Genomic DNA, 20,870 nt, shown 5'->3' with positions numbered 1-20,870 from the left:
CTTGACATATAATTGTGTGGAAAGATGAACCAGCGGAGTAGAGAGCAAGAGGGGACATATTGTCTTTCCAACTTACCTTGCCAGATGGCATCACATAATTAGAGGGAGGGAAGAGACGAGAAAATTACATTAACACCTGTCTGCGTTACTTGTAAAAGACATCAATCTAATTACCACTAAGCTATAACAGAGCCGGGGCTCAGAGCTCTCTTAACATGTTTTGAATATGACGGGAGGAATAGGAGCGACAACCTCGAGTAAATCAGATAATTACATTGCGTACTATTAATCTAGCGAGGCCGTTAATGACTGTGCATTTTGTAAAGGTTGTGTTGTTTGTTATAGGCTCGTGTTGAACCACATGTGCGTTTCATTGATGTGAGTACAATGCTTGAAAACGACTGAATAAATCTTATCAGTAAAATGCTAGTTGATAGCAACACACTGAACAATGCAAAGCAGAACTGAAGTGAGGTAATGCACGCTTTCATTGTGTCCCGTTTCTTTCCCAACAGCCTCTCTAAATGACAGGCAGAGAGAGTGTTTGGCTTTTAGATCATGGCTTGTTTGCTCGCCTGGTTAGCAGGACAAAGGTAAACTCGCTTGTGCTTAGCCTTTTTCAACATCTCAAATATTTGCCCGGGATGAACAAGAGAAGGTCGAGATGTAAGTAAAAACCTAGAGTGGTAAATACTGAAAATCCAATTTATGAGGCTGTTGAACACAGAGGGTAGTCTGAAGAAATGCTTATGTGCGGTCATATGCTCCTAACTGACAGGGTCACGTGAAAGCTGAAAGGGACACAAGCGATGACGTGGATGCAACACGTGGGACGCCATTGAGATCCCTCATAGCCAGTGGTTGGTTATACGGTGACTGACACAATAGCTTTTAACCCAAACATGTTAATGGGAGGTGGCACGGTGGCACAGTGGTTAGCACAGTTGCCTCATAGCAAGAAGGTCCTGGTTTCGAGCTCTGGGGTAGTCCAACCTTGGGGGTCGTCCCGGGTCATCCTGTGTGGAGTTTACATGTTCTTCCCGTGTCTGCGTGGGTTTCCTCCGGGTGCTCCAGTTTCCTCCCACAGTTCAAACAGATGTGGGTCAGGTGAATCGGCCGTACTAAATTGTCCCTAGGTGTGAATGTGTTGGCCCTGTGATGGCCTGGCGGCCTGTCCAGGGTGTCTCCCTGCCTGCCGCCCAATGACTGCTGGGATAGGCTCCAGCATCTCGTGACCCGAAGTCGGATACGCGGCTTGGATGTTAATGGGATGGACTTTCCCTCTATCAAAAAAAGGTCAGAGAAACATAACATCCCCCATTGGGTTATGACTGCATTGGCAGGGTACACTAGGGGCAACTGCTGGGCCACTAAGGAAGCTAAGTGTACTTTATTATTCCGCTCCAAGCCAGGAAACATAGACGGTAATTCAAATTTTTTTAGCCGGCCTCCTTTATTTAAGGCTCAGACGCGCACACACACACACACACACACACACACACACACACACACACACACACACACACACACACACACACACACACACACACACACACACACACACACACACACACAACGAGACGGACAAAAATACACAGAGCTGGATGCCCAGGATTGTCGGAGTGCCTGGTGTAAATTTATCCTCTCTGTTTCCAGAGTCCCTAGACTGCCAGGCCATGGCGCAGGGTGGTATGACCCAGCATGGCGATGGCCCTATCCAATAAAAAGTTAACTAGAAGAGTGCATGATGAGCACTGAAGGGGAGTCATAGGAGTCAAGTGTAGATTGGAGCTCTCGGTACTTGTGGAGTAAGAGCAGCAATCTGATTAAGATGTTGGCAGTGATCCTAATGATAGCTCGCCGCTGGAAAATATATTGAAATAGCATAGCTAGGTGTTTTACTTTCTTTGATGACATACCATTTATTGCCTTATGGAGCTTTATTGACGATTTTTTTAACAACATAACTGAAAGTAATCATTTTGATAAAGGTAACGTGATTGGAGAAATATTAATCCTACACAGGAGGACTGATGGGTAAAAAAACCCCAAAAAAAACCAGGCCCCACTTCTCCGTTGGTGTAAGAGGGAGAGGGAGAGGGAGTGGTGTGCTGCCATAATTTGTCAGGCGTTGCATCAGAAACAGATGCAGGGTCTCCCTGTTGTTTGTCGCTCACCCCGTTCCTCTTCTCTCTATAATTCACTTTTGGCTGTTCTTTAATCTTTAATCTCCCTCATGTATGTTAGTTTCCATAGCTGTCAGCACAGTGTCATCAACCCCTGATGTAACTAATACGGTTGTTCTTGCATCTCTCTGTGAACATGAAAATCCAAGTTACACTTGGTGTACATGTGTAGGGAATGAAAAAAAATGGCATCAATTATTTCATCTAGATGGAGGTGGCTCCATATTAATTTTCACCGTTTAAATGAAGCCATGTAATGTCCAGAGGTAAGGATGGCCGCAAGCCCGTCACGTCTTTGCTGATTCACTATCTAAACCTCTGCCTCTCGCCCTTTTCCTCAGTTCCAAGAAACCACGGCCATAACACCGTCCTGGGCATCGACTTTGACATTGAGCTGGGAAACACAGCGGATGAAGCAAAGGACGACCCAGGTAAACAGAGTGTTTGACGGAGACGGTCCAAAACAGTCCCTGTCATCCTTCGGCGGGGGGGGGGTGTCGTCGAATCGGGGCAGATGAGAAATGTTCACAATAGGCATAATTAACCTGAGAGTATGTTGCTGCAGCGCTGCGCTAACAGCGGAGGGGGCGATATGCTAGTGACCACATGTGTTTTGATAGGCCCTTCACCCTTTACCAAGTGTGCGTCGCCAGACTTTCACACTACTCACTTTAAGGCTGCTTGATTGCCTGAATACTAACAATTCCATTTACTCATAATTACTGAACACATTCCATTGTAATTATTGATCATTTTAACTGATTGCTTGCGTTCTTGATAATTGCGAATTGCGTATTGGCATAATGGATGATAATTACTTGACTCATTGAGTGGTTCATTTAAAAGTGTGTAACAGCTTGCACAAACTCAAGATCAAATGCAGAGTATATGATGTGGAGTTTGTACTCTACAAAAACAACATTTATCGTGAAAAGCAGCAAGTATGCTATTGTGATTTATTGATGTCAGTCTTATAAAATGTAAATTGCCTAATGGTTTGGCTATGTGCTTGTTTTGGCTCGCAGCACATCATGGGCTATGCAGCGTGATGAGAGAGGGAGTATTTATTGGCTTAGAAAATGAATGGAGAAGTGCTTCTTAGAAACCCATTTTAAGGTCAAAATTATTCTAGTTTCAACCTTCCAATCAATCTGGGGAGCAATGCCTGGATGAATATGAGGAGTTGTTTTCGCTTGTGTCCATTCACTGTTATCGACAAGGCAATGCTTCTGGGACAGAAATCTTTTCTTCACATTAGATTGTCGCCCGCTGACATAACCAGGATTTAGTTCACCATATGGCCTATGGCTTGTGCAATCTCACACACACACACACAAATACAAATTTCAGCAATTATACATCAGATTTATTTAGCAAAATACTGTAAATACTTCGAATTCCTCATGTTCACATTTTTCATCGTATTGTCATGTGCACGGCTGATGTTCTCATCTCCATCAGAGCAGGCTTTTGAAGGCCTCTCGCTCCCCATGTTGTCAAATGCATGCCAGGAATGCTCATCGTAGCCATGACCTGGAAATCAGCGGTGTCCCTCCACTTTGTGAAAAGCTTGTTTTAATTTTCCACAGAATCTGGCTATCTGAGCTGCTCCTTCGATAACGGTCTTTGTGGTTGGATCAGGGACAGAGATGGTGACCTTCACTGGGAGACAACAGCTGATCCATCAGGTAATTAAAGATACCAGCGTCACTCACTGATATCTTGGTGAGAATTGCAAATGCTCATGTTTTCATGTTTGAACCCGTTCTGTTATTTCTGTTCCTTTGGGGTTTTTTTTTTCTTTCTATCCTTTATGGAGCCTGGCCCTTGATTTTGCCTCCAATTCTGTGGGCAAGTTTGTGCATTTGCAGCAGGGAACAGCCATCCATCCATCTATTATCCAAACCGCTTATCCTGCTCTCAGGGTCGCGGGGATGCTGGAGCCTATCCCACTATCCCAGCAGTCATTTGGCGGCAGGCGGGGAGACACCCTGGACAGCCCGCCAGGCCATCACACAGAGCTGACACACATACACACACACATACACACACACACGCACGCACACGAACACGCACACACACACACATGCACGCACGCACGCACGCATACACACACATGTACACACACACAGTGGATAAGCAGGAACATTACCTTTTCAAATTTCACTTTTATCTTTTTTTATTTTTGGAATTTTCCCCTTTTTTTTCTCCCCCATTGGATCTGGCCAATTACCCCACTCTTCTGAGCCATCCCGGTCGCTGCTCCAGCCCCTCTGACAATCCAGGCAGGGCTGCAGACTACTGCATGCCTCCTCCGATACATGTGGAGTCTCCAGCCACTTCTTTTCACCTGACAGTGAGGAGTTTCACCAGGAGGACGTAGCACGTGGAGAGGATCACGCTATTCCCCCTCCCTCCTGAACAGGCGCCTCGATCAACCAGAGGAGGCGCTAGTGCAGCGACCAGGACATGTACCCACACCCAGCCTCCCACCTGCAGTCACAGCCAATTGTGTCTGTAGGGATGCCCGGCCAAGCTAGATGTAACACGGGGATTCGAACTGGCAATCCCCGTGTTGGTAGGCATGGGAGTAGACGACTACGCTACCCGGATGCCCCAGTTTCACTTTATCTTAGCTTCAGTTTATTGTTCATGGTTTCAGTTTATCATAGCTATGACAAATCAAAACATCACTGTCGTTTGCATCTTGCTCACGGAATTATACTTCAAAATCAAGGGCATGGATGTGAGGATATGGATTATCAATCGGATGGTATGGTTTGCTAATTTGTGGGCACAGATTACTCATTTGAAGATAAGGATTTCCGCAAAAACTTGTTTTTTTCTGCTATGTGACCGCTCCCAGGCTCTGTATCTTTCTGTTCACACACACGGTTTGTAAAATGCCACATTTTAATCAGTAATGGTTCATGAGTATCAGTTAGGCTCCTCGGCTGGGTAAGTATTATATTTGCAAAAGTACTTTTAAATGTTGAGTATCAGTGCACTATTGCAGCCACGTTTGGGCTGACTTACTCACGCTGATCCTCTCATTGCAGCCTTTGTAATTCACCACACGTCATTCTCATTTCAGCCTACCCTCGCCCAAATGGCTGGGATCCCTAGGGAAGCACTGGAGTTGAACAGATTAAAACCCACTCTTTGACAGGCTAAGAATCCAGTGCTTGTCATTCTACATCAGGCAGCATTTTGGTTTTGGGTCATTCAACATTTTGCTTCATAAGACACGAGTAAAACTGCTTATATGTGCTTACGCATACACGCACCTTGTCAGGAGGCACAAGCTTTTCCCCTGTGTTTATTCGGTTGTGAACGATACTTAAAGAGTTGGCCAATCAGTTCTTTTGATATGAAACGACTTACAATCAATCAGTCATACCTGTGAGGGCCCGACAGTTAACAGATGTGTTTGATAAGAAAAAAAAGAGCATAGGCATAAATCAGCCATTAGCTAAAGCTCAGCGCTTTTCATTAAGCGTTTTATTTCTAAATCTGCTCGTACCTTGCCCACTTGGCATCTGTTGCATTCCTTTTCTATCCTGCCAGAGGGATTCCTCCTTTCAGTGCTCTTCTGGCATTTTCTCCCATTTTTTCCTGTGAAGGTTTTCCCATGAAGACTTTCCTCATCTGGACGTCCGGGTGGCGTGGCGGTCCCTGCAGACAAAGTTGCCCCCCCCCCCCCGCGCGTCCTCTGGTCGGTCGGGGGGGGGGGGACTGTGGGAAATAGTGTGATCCTCCCACGTGCTATGTCCCCCTAGCGAAACTCCTCACTGTCAGGTGAAAAGAAGCGGCTGGCGACTCCACATGTATTGGAGGAGGCACGTGGTAGTCTGCAGCCCTCCCTGGATCAGCAGAGGGTGTGGGGCAGCGACCGGGATGGCTCGGAAGAGTGGGGTAATTGATCGAATGCAATTGGGTTAGAAAAGGGGGAAAAAAGATTTGCCTCATCTGAATCAATAGTTTAAGGATAGAGGGTTTCATTATCGCGTCTTACCTGCATGTACAGCACTTTGACACTCTAACTGTGATTGGGGACTATAAATAAATAAACCAGACCCGATTTAACTTCCTATTACAAACTCTACACCATGTTCTACAGTTTCACACTCCATGAGCACAACACAATCCACCCTCCATTTTACACGCAATGTATTTTAGTATATCAAATCAATCTTTTCATTTGTGCAGAAATGATGTGGTATCACTTTCTCATCAGGTGGCCGGTACCTCACTGTTCCTGAGGTAGGCAATAAGAGGAGTGGACGGGGCGCCCGCCTGGTCCTGCCACTGACCCCGCCGTGGAATGACGGCAATCTGTGTCTGTCATTCCGCCACAAGCTGGCCGGACACCATGTGGGCATGCTGCAAGTGTTTGTGAAGAAGGGGAAACAATACAGTCCAGCGGTTTGGGGGAGGACAGGAGGAAACGGATGGAGGCACACTCAAATTACGCTATGGGGAACGGGCTTAGAAAGTGTAAGTACCACAATAAAATGTCCATGAAATGTAATCACAGTCCCGTTCAAACTTTAGATTTACATTATTGTAATTTCTTTAAATGTATAGTAATATGACTGCTGGGATAGGCTCCAGCATCCCCATAACCCTGACAGCAAGATAAGCAGTTTGGATTGGATAATGGATGGATGGATGAATGTATATATCTGACAGCAGTCAAGAAAAAAAAAAAATATTTTCATTCTCAGAGAAAAGCATTAGGCCCAAATATTGGATATGTGTGAATTACAGATTAGTTTTAAAGGAAAACTCTGTTGTTTTTTAACCTAAACTCTATTTTCCTATTGTTAGGAGTCAAACCGAGTGATGGGTAGTAGAATATTTTCTGACTTAGTATTGATCAAGCTAGCATCTGCCAACCACTACGCAATGTAATCCTTCGGGGCAATAGTGCTCACCAAAATAACGTCCACTAAAAGAGCTTTTTTTTTTTTTTGCACCAACAGAACCAGAATGTTTTGAGGATTGCCTAAAAATATCATGTATAAATTGAAAAGACAATCCCAATACAGTCATTTAGAACAGATGTAGACCTATTTAGCTGTTTCGTTTTTGAAATTCTTTCCAACACTCTGATGCTTTCACAGTTGTCCTCTTGCAACAACTGTCTCCTCATGGGATTACAGAGCTAGACTGCTGCGCCGGGTTATAAACAGATTAATATCAACATATATACACCGATCAGTCAAATCGGTGTATATATGTATGATATATCGACATATACACACCGATCAGTTATTCACTTACCACTGACAGGTAAGTGAATAACATTGATTACACATTGATTACAATGGCACCTGTCAAGGAGTGGGATATATTGGGCTGCAAGTGAACAGTCAGTTCTTGAAGTTGATGTGTTGGAAGCAGGAAAAATGGGCAAGTGTAAAATCTGAGTGACTTTGATAAGGGCCAAATTGTGATGGCTAGACGACTGGGTCAGAGCATCTCCAAAATGGCAGGTCTTGTGGTGTGTTCCTGGTATGCAGTGGTCAGTACCTACCAAAAGTGGTCCAAGGAAGGACAACCGGTGAACCGGCAACGGGGTCATGGACGCCCAAGGCTCACTGATGCACTTGGGGAGCAAAGACTATCTAGTCTGGCCCAAAGCCACAGAAGAACTACAGTAGCTCAAATTGGTGAAAAGATCAATCCTGGCTTTTATAGACAGGTGTCAGAACACACAGTGCATCACAGCTTGCTGTGTATGGAGCTGCGTAGCCATAGACCAGTCAGAGTGCTCATGTGGACACCTGTCCTGAAAGTGCCTACAATGGGCACGTGCACATCAGAACTGGACTATGGAGCAATGGAAGAAGGTGGCCTGGTCTGATGAATCATGTTTTCTTTTACATCATGTGGATGGCCAGGTGTTTGTGCATTGTTTACCTGGGTAAGAGATGGCACTAGGATGCACTATGGGAAGAAGGCAAGCCGGCTGAGGCAGTGTGATGCTCTGGGTAATGTTCTGCTGGGAAACCTTGGGTCCTGGCATTCATGTGGGGGTTAATTTGACACATACCACCTACCTAAACATTGTTGCAGACCAAGTACACCCTTTCATGGCAACGGTATGCCCTGATGGCATTGACCTGTTTCAGCAGGATAATGTGCCCTGCCACACTGCACATTGTTCAGGAATGGTTTGAGGAACATGATGAAGTGTGCAAGGTGTTGCCTCGGCCTCCAAATTCCCCAGATCTCAATTGAGCATCTGTGGGATGTGCTGGAAAAACAAGTCCGATCCACGAAGGCCCCACCTCGTGGCTTACTGGACTTAAAAGATCTGCTGCTAACATCTTGGTGCCAGATACCAGACGACAGCTTCAGAGGTCTGGTGGAGTCCATACTTCGACAGGTCAGAGCTGTTTTGGAGGCATAAGGGGGACCTACACAATATTAGGCAGATGGTTTTAATGTTTTGGCTGATCAGTATATATAGATGTATAATCTTCTTAAATTGATATCATGGTTATGGCTCTTTAGATTCCTCTCATTACATTCTGAGGCTGTTAGTGCCAAAAAGAGAGCTCTTAGTTTACGTCATTTGGCGAGCGCTATTGCCCCAAAGGATAACATTCCAGCTTGGTGCGCAACAGTCGGCCAACGCTAGCTTGCTCCATACTGGATCAATATAAAAGATTCTGCTACCCGTCACTCGGTTTGACTCGGTTTAACAACTTGAAAATAGAGCTTAGTTTAAAAACACCAGACTTTTCTTTTCATGTGATAGATCATTTTTAATCATAACGCTGAAATCTCCTAATTCATGACTGTCCTCCATCGAGGGGTAATGCCACTGTGCTGCTTGTTCTCCAGGTGATCCTGAAAGGGGAGCGTGGGCGAGGTCGGAGCGGAGAGATGGCCGTGGACGACATCACCCTCAGGAAGGGCTCTTGCACAGAGGAGCACAATCTGAGGAGACTCTGACTGACAGAGCAGAGAGAAGCAAAAATTAATAACCAGAACATAAGGTGGAAACACCTCGAGGAGACCAAACAGTGATCTGACAGCCCCTTACTCTGCCAGGGTTCTCACTCATCCCTACAGCCAGTCAGCAAACAGCATAAAAAAAATAATAAAAAAAAGGTGCATCCATGGATCAGAGTGCATTTCTCTTTGACTGTATGTGGATAAGAAGACTGAAACAAATCTCACCGGAGTACCCCGGTGACACACTCCTCTTTTCTTATCGATTCTCCTCTCACACCATCATCCCTCCTTCTCCAACACATGCATGTGTCTCCTTACCATGGAAACATGTCTAGCCCACCACAGCCCAACTGGCTTTCCAGTCACATTGCTGATAGGCCCATATACCTTTTATTAGCTTCCACACTTAGTAAACTTGGATATCTTTCAGGGGTGTCCTTCGTCTTTCTTTGAACCTTTAATCATCATAAACCATAGCTGCTTTTTTGGAGTGTGCTGAGTGATGTGGAAATGAATTATGTGATTAGACGGCACACATTTTCATTGAGAAAAAATGATATGTAAAGGATCAAATTATGTTTGTTCCCTGCTCCTGATCCAGGTCACCCTTCAAACACAAACAAAGTCTGTTTCAAACAGTATAAAAACAAAACAAAAACAAACAATACAAGCAAACAAACTGAGAGTAACATACTCTCAACAGGACAGCAGGCCCATTAAGAATTTAAGTCGGATTTAATCGCTTCTCTCTGTCTGTCGAATCTGATTTCGCTGAATATCAAGAACATATACAACATCACCCTTAAGTCTGGTCTTGCTTCCTCTGAAAGGAAGACGCAGCTCAACTTTTGTTCATACACTTTCAAATATCTACATTGTAGTGGAGGGTTAAAGAATATCTTTCTTTTTTTTTACAGTTACTTATTAGTCAAGACCCCATCAAGTTGTTTTAACACCCCACAATTGTGTTTTTCAAATACTTGAAACGTGTCACATTTGTATTTTACACAGAATCGGTGTATGATCTCTGAGACTTGCAAATTTTCAGTTACTTTCTATTCTGCAGTATTTGCTTTGTTATATTAAGTGCAGTTTGTTATACAGAGAATGGTATCATCTACTTTTTAGGCTCTCAAAAATTGTATTATTGTAAATGTAGTTGCGTGTACATACTCTAAAAGAATATCTATTATCATTATTATGCTTTGTGGTTTATACTTAATGTAAGATCGGCATTTAAAATGAATGTTGTTTCAGGTTTTGATTAAATATCATCTATACAAATGGACACCTTGTGCTGTGCAAGGCTATGTTTACAGTTCATAAAAAAAATGTTACGGTTAATGTTCACGTATGGTTGGTAATATTATGTCTGTACTCTGCATAGCATATAGTTGCTTACAGTATGCCGTGATGATGAAGGGCCTTGGCTGAAAATTCAAGATTTTCTGTATGTGTAGATGCATTCACTGATTTCAGATTTATTCAGTCAAGTATGTAAATAAAAATGAATTTGACTGAGGCTATTTGACATAAAGCATTTCAATTTACTCTTCTGCCTGCTGTCTTGGTAGCTGTCAGTGATAATTATGTTCCACTCATTTCTTCCTAAAGTGCATGGAATCATTAAAAATATTATATCTCGGGGTGCCCCGGTAGCATAGCGGTCTATTCCATCGTCTACCAACACCGGGATTGCTGGTTCGCATCCCTGTGTTTCCTCCAGCTTGGTAGGGTGTCCCTACTGTGTCTGCGGGTGGGAAGCCAGATGTGAATATTAGTCTGGTCAGTTAATGGCAAATATGGGGTCAAGGCTGCAAAAAGTCATTCACATTTGAGCCAATGTTTTTCTGTTAATTTAGGGTCCAATAAAGAAAAAAATGCAAGGAGCCCAAAATTTTAGGTGGGGGAAGTCTCTGAAATGGCCACGCCCACTTTTTAGGCCTGGAAATCAGTATCTCGGCTCCTGAATGTCGCAGAGAGCTGATCATGGGCTCAAAAGAAGCAGAAGCACCACATTTATATAAGCATTATGAACAAACATATACCCCAAAACCTTTACTTTTTCAGGTATTTACAAAAAACTAATTTTCACTGGTCACATACATGGCCACGCCCACTTTTTAGCCCTGGGACTATATCTCAGGCTCAGCTCTCGGAGGTTGCCCCGAGTTGATATTGGGCTCAAAAGACGTGGAAATAACTATTTATATTAGTGCTCTGAACAAATATACTGTATGCCCTAAAACCTTCACGTTTTGAGCTATTCATGAACATGTTCTTTTTTCCATTGAATTGATCAGCAGCATGCAATCAACTTTAGCCAAATCTGTGCAAGAAGGCTATACAGTTTGTTTGAGTAAAAGTGTTACATCTACTCATGGAGTGCTAGTATTCAAGTTGACTCTTTGTTATAAGAGGAGGAACCCAGTAACCACCAAAGAAACAAAGCAAACCATGTGAGGTCCAAAAAAATCTTTATTTTAACCTCACACATCCCATCAGACTGGATTCAAACACTTGCTGAGGCACTTGCAATAAATGAGACATTTCATCCCTCTGCCAGCACAAGAACATGAGGTACACTTATTAGATCTGCAACTACACACCCCTGTTACTTGAGACAATGTATCTCTTGTGGAAACTGTGCTCCACTTGACGAAGAGTTCCTCTCCTTCGGTAGTCCAACCCCATTCAATGACAGGGGGACAAGGGAGTTGTAGCAGGCTGTTTCCCCACAGCCATCCTGCCTGGAATGTAGCTCTCAACAGATGCTGTAGAAGCGCATCCTGACTTGGGGGAAGGTCTCTCAGCTCATCATTAACTGAGTGCTTGAACAGCTGGAATCTGAGCTCATCTATACTGACACAGTTGTACAGTCCAGTCTTGTTGTACCAGCTCATTACCCAGGGCTCAATAACTTCCATGCTTTCCTTAACTGTCTAGGGCAGCAACTTAGTCCTCTCAAAGCAGCAGTGAGTTCTGTGGACTTACTGTGGTTTATCCAGGCTTTGTATTGAGCAGTCTTTGAGTGGCCAAAGAAGGCGCTCACAGAATCACAGCCACTAAAAGAATGGAACACAGGCATGGCATCGGCCACATCTCCACCAAGCTTCTTGTGTGCTTCTGTGATTGAGTAGAATTGGCGTTTGCCAGGAACTGCAAAGTCAACTATAAGTTGCAAGTCATTACATACTGATAGGAACTGTGTAGTGAACCCTAGTAGGATGACTACCACATCGGAGTCGACTGTTCTAACTGTAACTGACTTGATCCCCTTGTTTAGCATGTGCATCACATGGCAAACGATGCGGTTGTCAGCCTCCTCAAGCATATCTATGCTGTCATAAAGCTGGATCTCGAAGCTTTCGCCGAAGTTTGCAAGCACCTTTCTGCCGTAGGTGATGCTGAACTCCTTGTCCCAGTTCCACGCTTGTGCCTGAGCAATCCTGGCGAACATTAGATTCAGGGCTACTTTGTTGTCTACATTAGACAGAAAAGCTTCAAAGAATTGCTTAGATTCTGGCATGGTGTCATTCTCACTGAAAGCCATCTGTGAACTACCTGCTGATCCCCGGTTCTTCCTAGTCGCAGTCTTGATACTCATATTCTGGTAGAGGTCAGCCACAATGTCAATACGATTGGCTTTCTTCTCATGACCGATCCTGGCAATGCTGTTCAACACTTTGATTACAAAGTCTTGGAATGTCATGCCTTTGGTGAGAGACTTTGCCATGATTCGTACTTGCACAGACAAATCTATCACAAGTCCTTCTGAGGATGTAGATTGAACTTGTACACCGATGTCCTTAAGAATTTGAGACTTTTGGCTATGATAAATATCTCCATCCTTTGTTGACAAGGCGTCGGGTAAACCTGAAATTGAAATGAATAGTTAAGCTAAGTGTAACTCTTGGGCTTACTGTCAAATCAATTAACTTGAATGTGAAATTGAATCAATGAATATCACTGTATTAAAAATCTGGTAAGACTTAAGTAACATCTAAAATATTTGAATAACTGACTTTACAATGGTGAAACAATTAGTTTCACCTGTGAATTCACCACCAAATAACTTCCTTGTCTCTTCTTCTCTTGATCTGCAGGCCTCCTTCAGCTTTGCAAAGGTTCCTTTGGGTGGCTTGATTGCAGGGCTAGCGAGTTGGACTTTTGCACATGAACTTGGGAGTTTCAGGGCATTTCGTGAGATGGTTGCATTGACATCCTTCTTACTTAATACAATTCGCTCCTGCACAAACTGGTCATGCTGAGTTTTGCCGACTGTAAAGACAAAACTGGAGTCTTTACTTATGACATCTGGGAAGGGAATGGATGAGTTCAACCTCATGAACTGAGCTTCATCGAACGGGTTGGTAAGGATACCCTGGTACACCTTGAGTGTGTGGCTTGAAAATGTTTCCTTGAAGGAATCCAGCATTTCTTTGTGCCCGTGTGATGGATCTTGACCTTCGACCTCATCTAGGTAGCGCTGGATTTCGGGTAGCGCAAGTTCGAGTTTCCTGAAGAACTCTTGATCTTCCCGATTGATGATATCGACATATCCAGTGTCAGACTTGATGACCTTTATGTTATGTTCCTGCTTTTGATCACATGCAATCTTTGAGAATGGGTTGTCTCTGGTGTTTACTGTGAAAGAGCCTGAAAGAAATTCCTTGAACAAGTATGGGTGTCTCCATTTGAGCTCTTTGAGATCCTGAAGAAACACTGATGCCCATCTGGCATAGTGTGTATGATCAAGTGCAAAGAAAAGAGGAATGAGCTGCTCAAGTGCACTGATCATCATGATGAAGTTTGCCTCTCGAAAGGATCTTATGAAGATAAGAACCTTCTTGATTGTGTCAACAACATTGTTCCAGTAGTGAAACATAACTCACTGATATGAAGGCCAGATGAGGCATGCATGTCATATTTTGGCAAATGTTTACAGTAAACTAGCTTTACTGAAACATGTGCACTTCTGCTTCCTTTCCTGTAGAATCAACCACTTGATAAACAAACAGCGCCAATTTGTAATTGTGGTCAGAGGCGGCATTACATCCCAAGTGATAAGAAGAACCACAGACAACTAAGATATTTTCTAAACTCATGATTCGTGTGTGTATTGTGCTTCATGCTTTATAACATAGGCAGCGAATGAGATTCATGTCAAATATAGCTTTTTACAACCTTCAGGAGCTGATACGTGAAACGTGACCAGTAAAAATTAGTTTTCTTAAAATATCTGAAAAAGTAAAGGTTTTGGGGTATATGTTTGTTCATAATGCTTATATAAATGTGGTGCTTCTGCTTCTTTTGAGCCCATGATCAGCTCTCTGCGACATTCAGGAGCCGAGATACTGATTTCCAGGCCTAAAAAGTGGGCGTGGCCATTTCAGAGACTTCCCCCACCTAAAATTTTGGGCTCCTTGCATTTTTTTCTTTATTGGACTCTAAATTAACAGAAAAACATAGGCTCAAATGTGAATGACTTTTTGCAGCCATTTTGCCTTAACTGACTAGACTATATGTGTCCTGGTCGCTGCATTAGCACCTCATCTGGTCGGTCAGGGCACCTGTTCAGGGGGGAAGGGAAACTGGGGGAATAGCGTGATCCTCCCACATGCTCCGTCCCCCTGGTGAAACTCCTCACTGTCAGGTGAAAAGAAGTAGCTGGAGACTCCATATGTATCAGAGGAGGCATGTGGTAGTCTGCAGCCCTCCCCAGATCAGCAGAGGGGGTGGAGCAGTGACCGGGACGGCTCAGAAGAGTGGGGTAATTGGACGGGTACTATTGGGGAGAAAAAGGGGGAAAATGCATTTATATAATATTCTTATTGTTCTTGGTGCTATAGTGAATCATTACAGTCCTCGATTTTACATCACACATGTAATGTTAAGATTACCTGGCTATAGGAGATCAATGAGTGGTGCATACTGTTAGAAGTGATGGGGGTTATATTTGCCTTTTCCCCTCTTCCTTTTCTTACATACTTGGACTGGTTTTCATTGAGAAATGATTGGAGGTTTGGTTAAGCAGTGTTTATAAGAGGACGTCACTGTGAGGTGCGGGTGCATCCCCTGGAGTTAATTAATGGCAGCAGTTTGCATACATGCGCCTCAGGATACTGTTCATGACACTACAAGTCCACACCTTTCCAGCTCAAGACCATCAAACCTAAACTGAAATATCATACCAAGATGGAGTCCACTGCTTACGGGAGCTGAGACCCATATGGTCGAGACCTTGTCGGAGGGACCTGCTAACTGCTAGCCTGCTACCTCGGTAAGCTAGCCCAACTCTCGGCTATTTCTCTGGTCTTAGAAATCAGCCCTTCTTCCTGTGCCTTACCTTGTGTCCATCTTCTCTTCACACTCCAGGTTAGGACTAGTATTGCATGTTTAACCCTTAACCCCTAGACCCGACTAGTCCATAACAATACTTTTTTTTATCTTTCCTTGATTATCTGAATAATCAAGATAACAAAACAATATATCTATAATTATAGCATTATAAAGATGCAGAAGTCCTTTATTTACATATATTTTGAGCAAGGACCTACTCGATGACATTTTAATCATCTTTCGGACTTAAATCGACTTTGGAATCCTGGAGTCTGTATTTAAAATGAGTAAAACATCTTTAATTCAGCGTCTTGTCAAATATTGACAGTAGAGCCAATTTGCGCCGCTGTTCCTACAAAAAAACTTGATTAACTTGAGTCACCCATGTATACGGTTCATGAGCTTTCCAGGCTCTTTAATATACATCTTGCGGTTCTATGAGCTACTCACTTGTAAATTTTTCTGTTCCTTGCTTAAGAGCAAAACAATTTTTCTTTGCATATGTTTATTTATATTCTCTTGGTTACAATGAAACTATGGATCTTACAACAGCAAATTCACCCTTACCCTCAAAAAATAAAAATAGAAATGAAAATGAAAATAAAAAAAATCAGGCTGAGCATGCATTACAAAAATCTTAATTTCTGGTGCATAATGCTGGATAACACACTGACTGGAAGTAAGAATAAGATACTTTACTATGATCCCCCAATAAACTTTAACAATAAATCTGTATGCCATAATGACAAATTTTTACACTTGAACTACCTTTACTGTGTGTCCGGAAAGAAAGAAAGAAATACAGTCTCATTGCCTAAGGTGTGCCATGGGACTGCATAGGATTTATATTTCTTTAGTCATCTAAAGGAGTAAGTGTATTTTCCTTCCTTTTACCTGGGGCAAAAGGAAGGTAGACAGCAAAGAAAAATACCAAAGGAATAATATTATGCAAATGTCCTTCTCCTTCTTTGCTATAGTCTTCATGGCCATGTCACCTCTTTATTCATATGGGAATTTTTAGAGGGTTTCATCCACAGTGTTCTTCACATCAGCCCAACAGAGGACACTCATGCATGGTGATCAGGTAGAACCTGCTGCAAGGAGTGCAACAGCTACATAACCTTGTTGATTTAGCATTGAGCAGATTTATCCATGGCAACTTGACTGTAAAATGCTGGCAGTTCAGTCATGATGGTAAAAACATGATAATTTATCTTGCTTTTTTAATCAGCAAGGAACTCCTTACTCCTTTTGAGAGCGACATAACAACCCACAGTGCTAATTTAAGATGATGACGATAACCTTTCAATGATTTCAACAGAAATAAATGCTCTGTCTCTCACACACAAATCACACAGGAAAATTCAAAACTTTCCCACGTTCTCTCGCTCTCTCTTTTACTTTCACAGACATACAGTACACACCCACACACACAGAGATAAATAATGATTGATTGGTGTGTATAAAGATGTGCAAACAGATAAGGCTGTGAGGAATTGTGCATACGCATACACATAAAATGAATCAGGTCTTTGCTTGTTGAGATGAGCAGCAGTTAAGATAATGAATATCTCCACATAGATCACTTTCCAAAAATCTTCTCACTGACTTCTCTTTAAATGTCCAAACCAAATTTGTGCTTTACTTTACCTCAGGGCAGACCTATTTGGGACAGAAAGGCCAAGCAAACAATGTATTCGTTAAGCCAAACTGCCCAGGTCTTTCCAGAGATGTTCAATGGGGTTCAAGTCTGGGCTCTGGCTGGGCCACTCAAGGACATTCACAGACTTGTCCCAAAGCCACTCCTTCATTGTCTTGGCTGTGTGCTTAGGGTCGTTGTCGGCTTGAAAGGTAAACCTTCGCCCCAGTCTGAGGTCCTGAGTGCTCTGGAGCAGGTTTTCATCAAGGATCTCTCTGTACTTTGCTCCATTCATCTTTCCCTCGATCCTGACTAGTCCCCCAGTTTCTGCCGCTGAAAAACATCCCCACAGCATGATGCTGCCACCACCATGCTTCACTGTAGGGATGGTATTAGCAAGGTGATGAGAGGTGCCTGGTTTCCTCCAGATGTGACATTTGGCATTCAGGCCAAAGAGATCAATCTTGGTTTCATCAGACCAGAGAATCTTGTTTCTCATGGTCAGAGTCCTTTAGGTGCTTTCAGGCAAACTCCAAGCGGGCTATCATGTGCCTTTTACTGAGCAGAGGCTTCCGTCTGGCCACTCTACCATAAAGGCCTGATTGGTGGAGTGCTGCAGAGATGGTTGTCGTTCTGGAAGGTTCTCCCATCTCCACAGAGGAATGCTGGAGCTCTGTCAGAGTGACCATTGGGTTCTTGGTCACCTCCCTGACCAAGGCCCTTCTCCCCTGTAGGCTCAGTTTGGCTGGGTGGCCAGCTCTAGGAAGAGTCCTGGTGGATCCAAACTTCTTCCATTTAAGAATGATGGAGACCACTGTGCTCTTCGGGACCTTCAAAGCTGTAAAAAATGTTTTGTACCCTTCCTCAGATCTGTGCCTCAACACAATCCTGTCTCGGAGGTCCATAGACAATTGCTTTGACTTCATGGCTTGGTTTCTGCTCTGACATACACTGTCAACAGTGGGACCTTATATAGACAGGTGTGTTCCCTTCCAAATCATGTCCAATCAATTGAATTTACTGCAGGTGGACTCCAATCAAGATGTAGAAACATCTCAAGGATGATCAGTGGAAACAGGATGAACCTGAGCTCAATTTTGAGTGTCATAGCAAAGGGTGTGAATACTTATGTACATGCAACATTTCAGTTTTTTATTTTTAATAAATTTGCAAAAATTTCTACAAGACCTTTTTCACTTTGTCATTATGGGGTATTGTGTGTAGATTGATGAGAAAAAAAAGGAATTTATCCATTTTGGAATAAGGCTGTAACATAACAAAATGTGGGGAAAGAGAAGGGGTGTGAATACTTTCCGGATGCACTGTAGGTGAAAACATCAAAGATGCTCAGAATCATCTGAAATGCCGAGAAAAGTGGTTTTTAGCCATTTTTAGAAAAATGCATATTTTGCATATTTATGCATAATTATGCATAATTTTAATTTTCTGGGATTTTCCCTTACTCTCTGGAACAATACCTACCACCTCCAAAAAGAATTAGGATCATAAGTGCTTTAGTTTTCGGTCCCGCTATCTACACTAACTAACACACACACACACACACACACACACACACACACACACACACACACACACACACACACACACACACACACACACACTAACACCACACACACACACATTACGAAAATATATGAGTGATTAGCAGAAATATATAGTATGGCATACAAGATTTACAGGCCCAGTATTTCCATTCTTCCATATTTAACAAATTATTTGTTCATTATCCAAGCCGTTTATCCTATTAGGGTCGCGGGGTGCTGGAGCCTATCCCAGCGCTCATTGGATGGAAGGCAGGGAAACACCCTGGAAAGGTCGCCAGTCCATCACAGGGGAGACACACAGACAGACACATTCACACACATTCACACCTAGGGGCAATTTAGTATCTCTGATTTACCTCACTTACATGTCTTTGGACTGTGTGAGGAAACCGGAGCTCCCGGAGGAAACCCACGCGGACACGGGGAGAACATACAAACTCCATACAGAGGACGACTTGGGATGACCCCCAAGGTTGGACGACCCCAGTGATTGAACCCAGGACCTTCTTGCTGTGAATTGTCATTTTATTTTATTTTATTTCATTATAAATTGTTATTTAACGAATCACAATGAAAAAAAAACCCAAAACAACAAAAAATAACAATTTAAAAAAAGATATACCCGAAAATTCCAACAAAGCCATCCAACAACCCACCCATCCAAATAACCTTAATGATCAATTAATTAAAAATTCTATAGTACAGTAATGTTACTGTAAAACTCCAGTATGGAGTTAATTAGACATAAAAGGGAAGTACAGAGGACCAGGTAAATGAATACATTTGACCAGACAGATGAGTCTCATTCAGGAGGCAACACAAACAGGCTGTTAAATATGAAATGAAAGGTTGCCATTTCTTAGGGAAATGATTTGAGTGCATATTTAATTTTTTTCAAGGCTCAAGAAAACATCACATCCTTTAGCCAGGCAGACAGAGATGTTGAAGTAGGAAATTTCAAGGCAAGAAGTATTCTATGATGCATCAAGAGTGGTAAGGCAATAATGTCCTTTTCTTTAGTGCCAAGTAACATAGGTTTTGCTGGCAATCTAAAAATTCTCAGAAGAGGGCAGGGTTGTACCTTGATCACTAGAACTTTAGTTAAAATATAAAAAACATAGCACCAAAAAGCTCTAAATTTGGGACAAGACCAAAACATATGTAGTATGGCTGCTTGTGCACAACCCCAATGGTTGCATCTTGAGTCATGATGTGGAAATATTTTAGCTCACCTGCTTTTACTAAAGCACATCCTACGGACAACTTTAAACTGAATAAGACTAAGTCTGACACAAGATGTAGAGGTGTTCACCCTATCCATTGGACCTACCCACCAATTCTCTGTTAAATGAATCTCCAATTCACTTTCCCATTTAGTTTTATTTATAGAAAAATTATCAATGATAGTCATAATCTGATAGTAAATATTAGAGATCAGTCCCCTCTGAGTTGGATGTGTTTCAGGTAGTTTTTCCCATAATGTCTTATATGGGAGGTTAGGGTATGAAGTGAACTATTTCAGTACAAAGTGACAAATCTCAAAATATCTGAAGAGATTTGAAGGGTCCAGATCATATTCCTTACATAAAGTGTCAAAGCTGGAAAAGTGGTCACCATCATAGAGGTATCTGAAACACATCAGTCCACTTCTTTGCCACTGTGAAAAGGTCATTTCCACTGTAGAAGGTGGGAATAGGTGAATATAGCTAATAGGACCCGGAGAGGAAGTTGTAAGAAATTTAAAGTGAAAGCGAAATTGAATCCGAATTCCAAGAGTAGTAAGGACAATTGGGTTAGAAGAATGGCAGAATGGTCTTATTGGAAGAGATGAATATACCAGGGCAGGAAGAGAATCTGAATGGCATGACTGAGCTTCTAATATGCACCAATCTGTCTCAGGAGCATTAACCCAGAATGATATTTTTTTGGATGTTAGTTGCGCAGTAATAAATACATTTAGGAAGAGTGTTGGGGGAAAACTGCTCACTCTCAGCACTTTACCTGCCCAGAAAAAGCTCAAGATAGCCTTATAAATAGAATGGAAAAATATTTTGGTTAAAAAAATTGTATGCATCTGAACATGCACAGGAATTTTGGGCTTATATTCATTTTTACTGAGAGTAAGGGTAGGCTATTCCATCAAAGAAGGTAATTTTTAATTTTCTCAAC

The 20,870-nt window shown here is 42.6% G+C and overlaps 1 protein-coding gene across 1 annotated transcript in view; it reads left to right on the top strand.

Moving 5' to 3' along the window:
- npnta (nephronectin a) overlaps nucleotides 1-9,418 on the top strand; it is a 38,790-nt gene extending 29,372 nt beyond the window's left edge. Inside the window, exons 8-11 of the mRNA XM_056280769.1 lie at nucleotides 2,528-2,617; nucleotides 3,776-3,874; nucleotides 6,424-6,683; nucleotides 9,042-9,418. Of these exons, the coding sequence (XP_056136744.1) occupies nucleotides 2,528-2,617; nucleotides 3,776-3,874; nucleotides 6,424-6,683; nucleotides 9,042-9,152 (560 nt within the window). The 3' untranslated portion in view covers nucleotides 9,153-9,418. The remainder of the gene's footprint in view (nucleotides 1-2,527; nucleotides 2,618-3,775; nucleotides 3,875-6,423; nucleotides 6,684-9,041) is intronic.
- The last annotated feature ends 11,452 nt before the right edge of the window (nucleotides 9,419-20,870 follow it).

The sequence above is a fragment of the Lampris incognitus genome, chromosome 5, assembly GCF_029633865.1.
Source record: "Lampris incognitus isolate fLamInc1 chromosome 5, fLamInc1.hap2, whole genome shotgun sequence".
NCBI lineage: Eukaryota > Metazoa > Chordata > Actinopteri > Lampriformes > Lampridae > Lampris > Lampris incognitus.
Note: the sequence above shows the minus strand (reverse complement) of the source record. Positions and strands in the feature narration are given on the sequence as shown.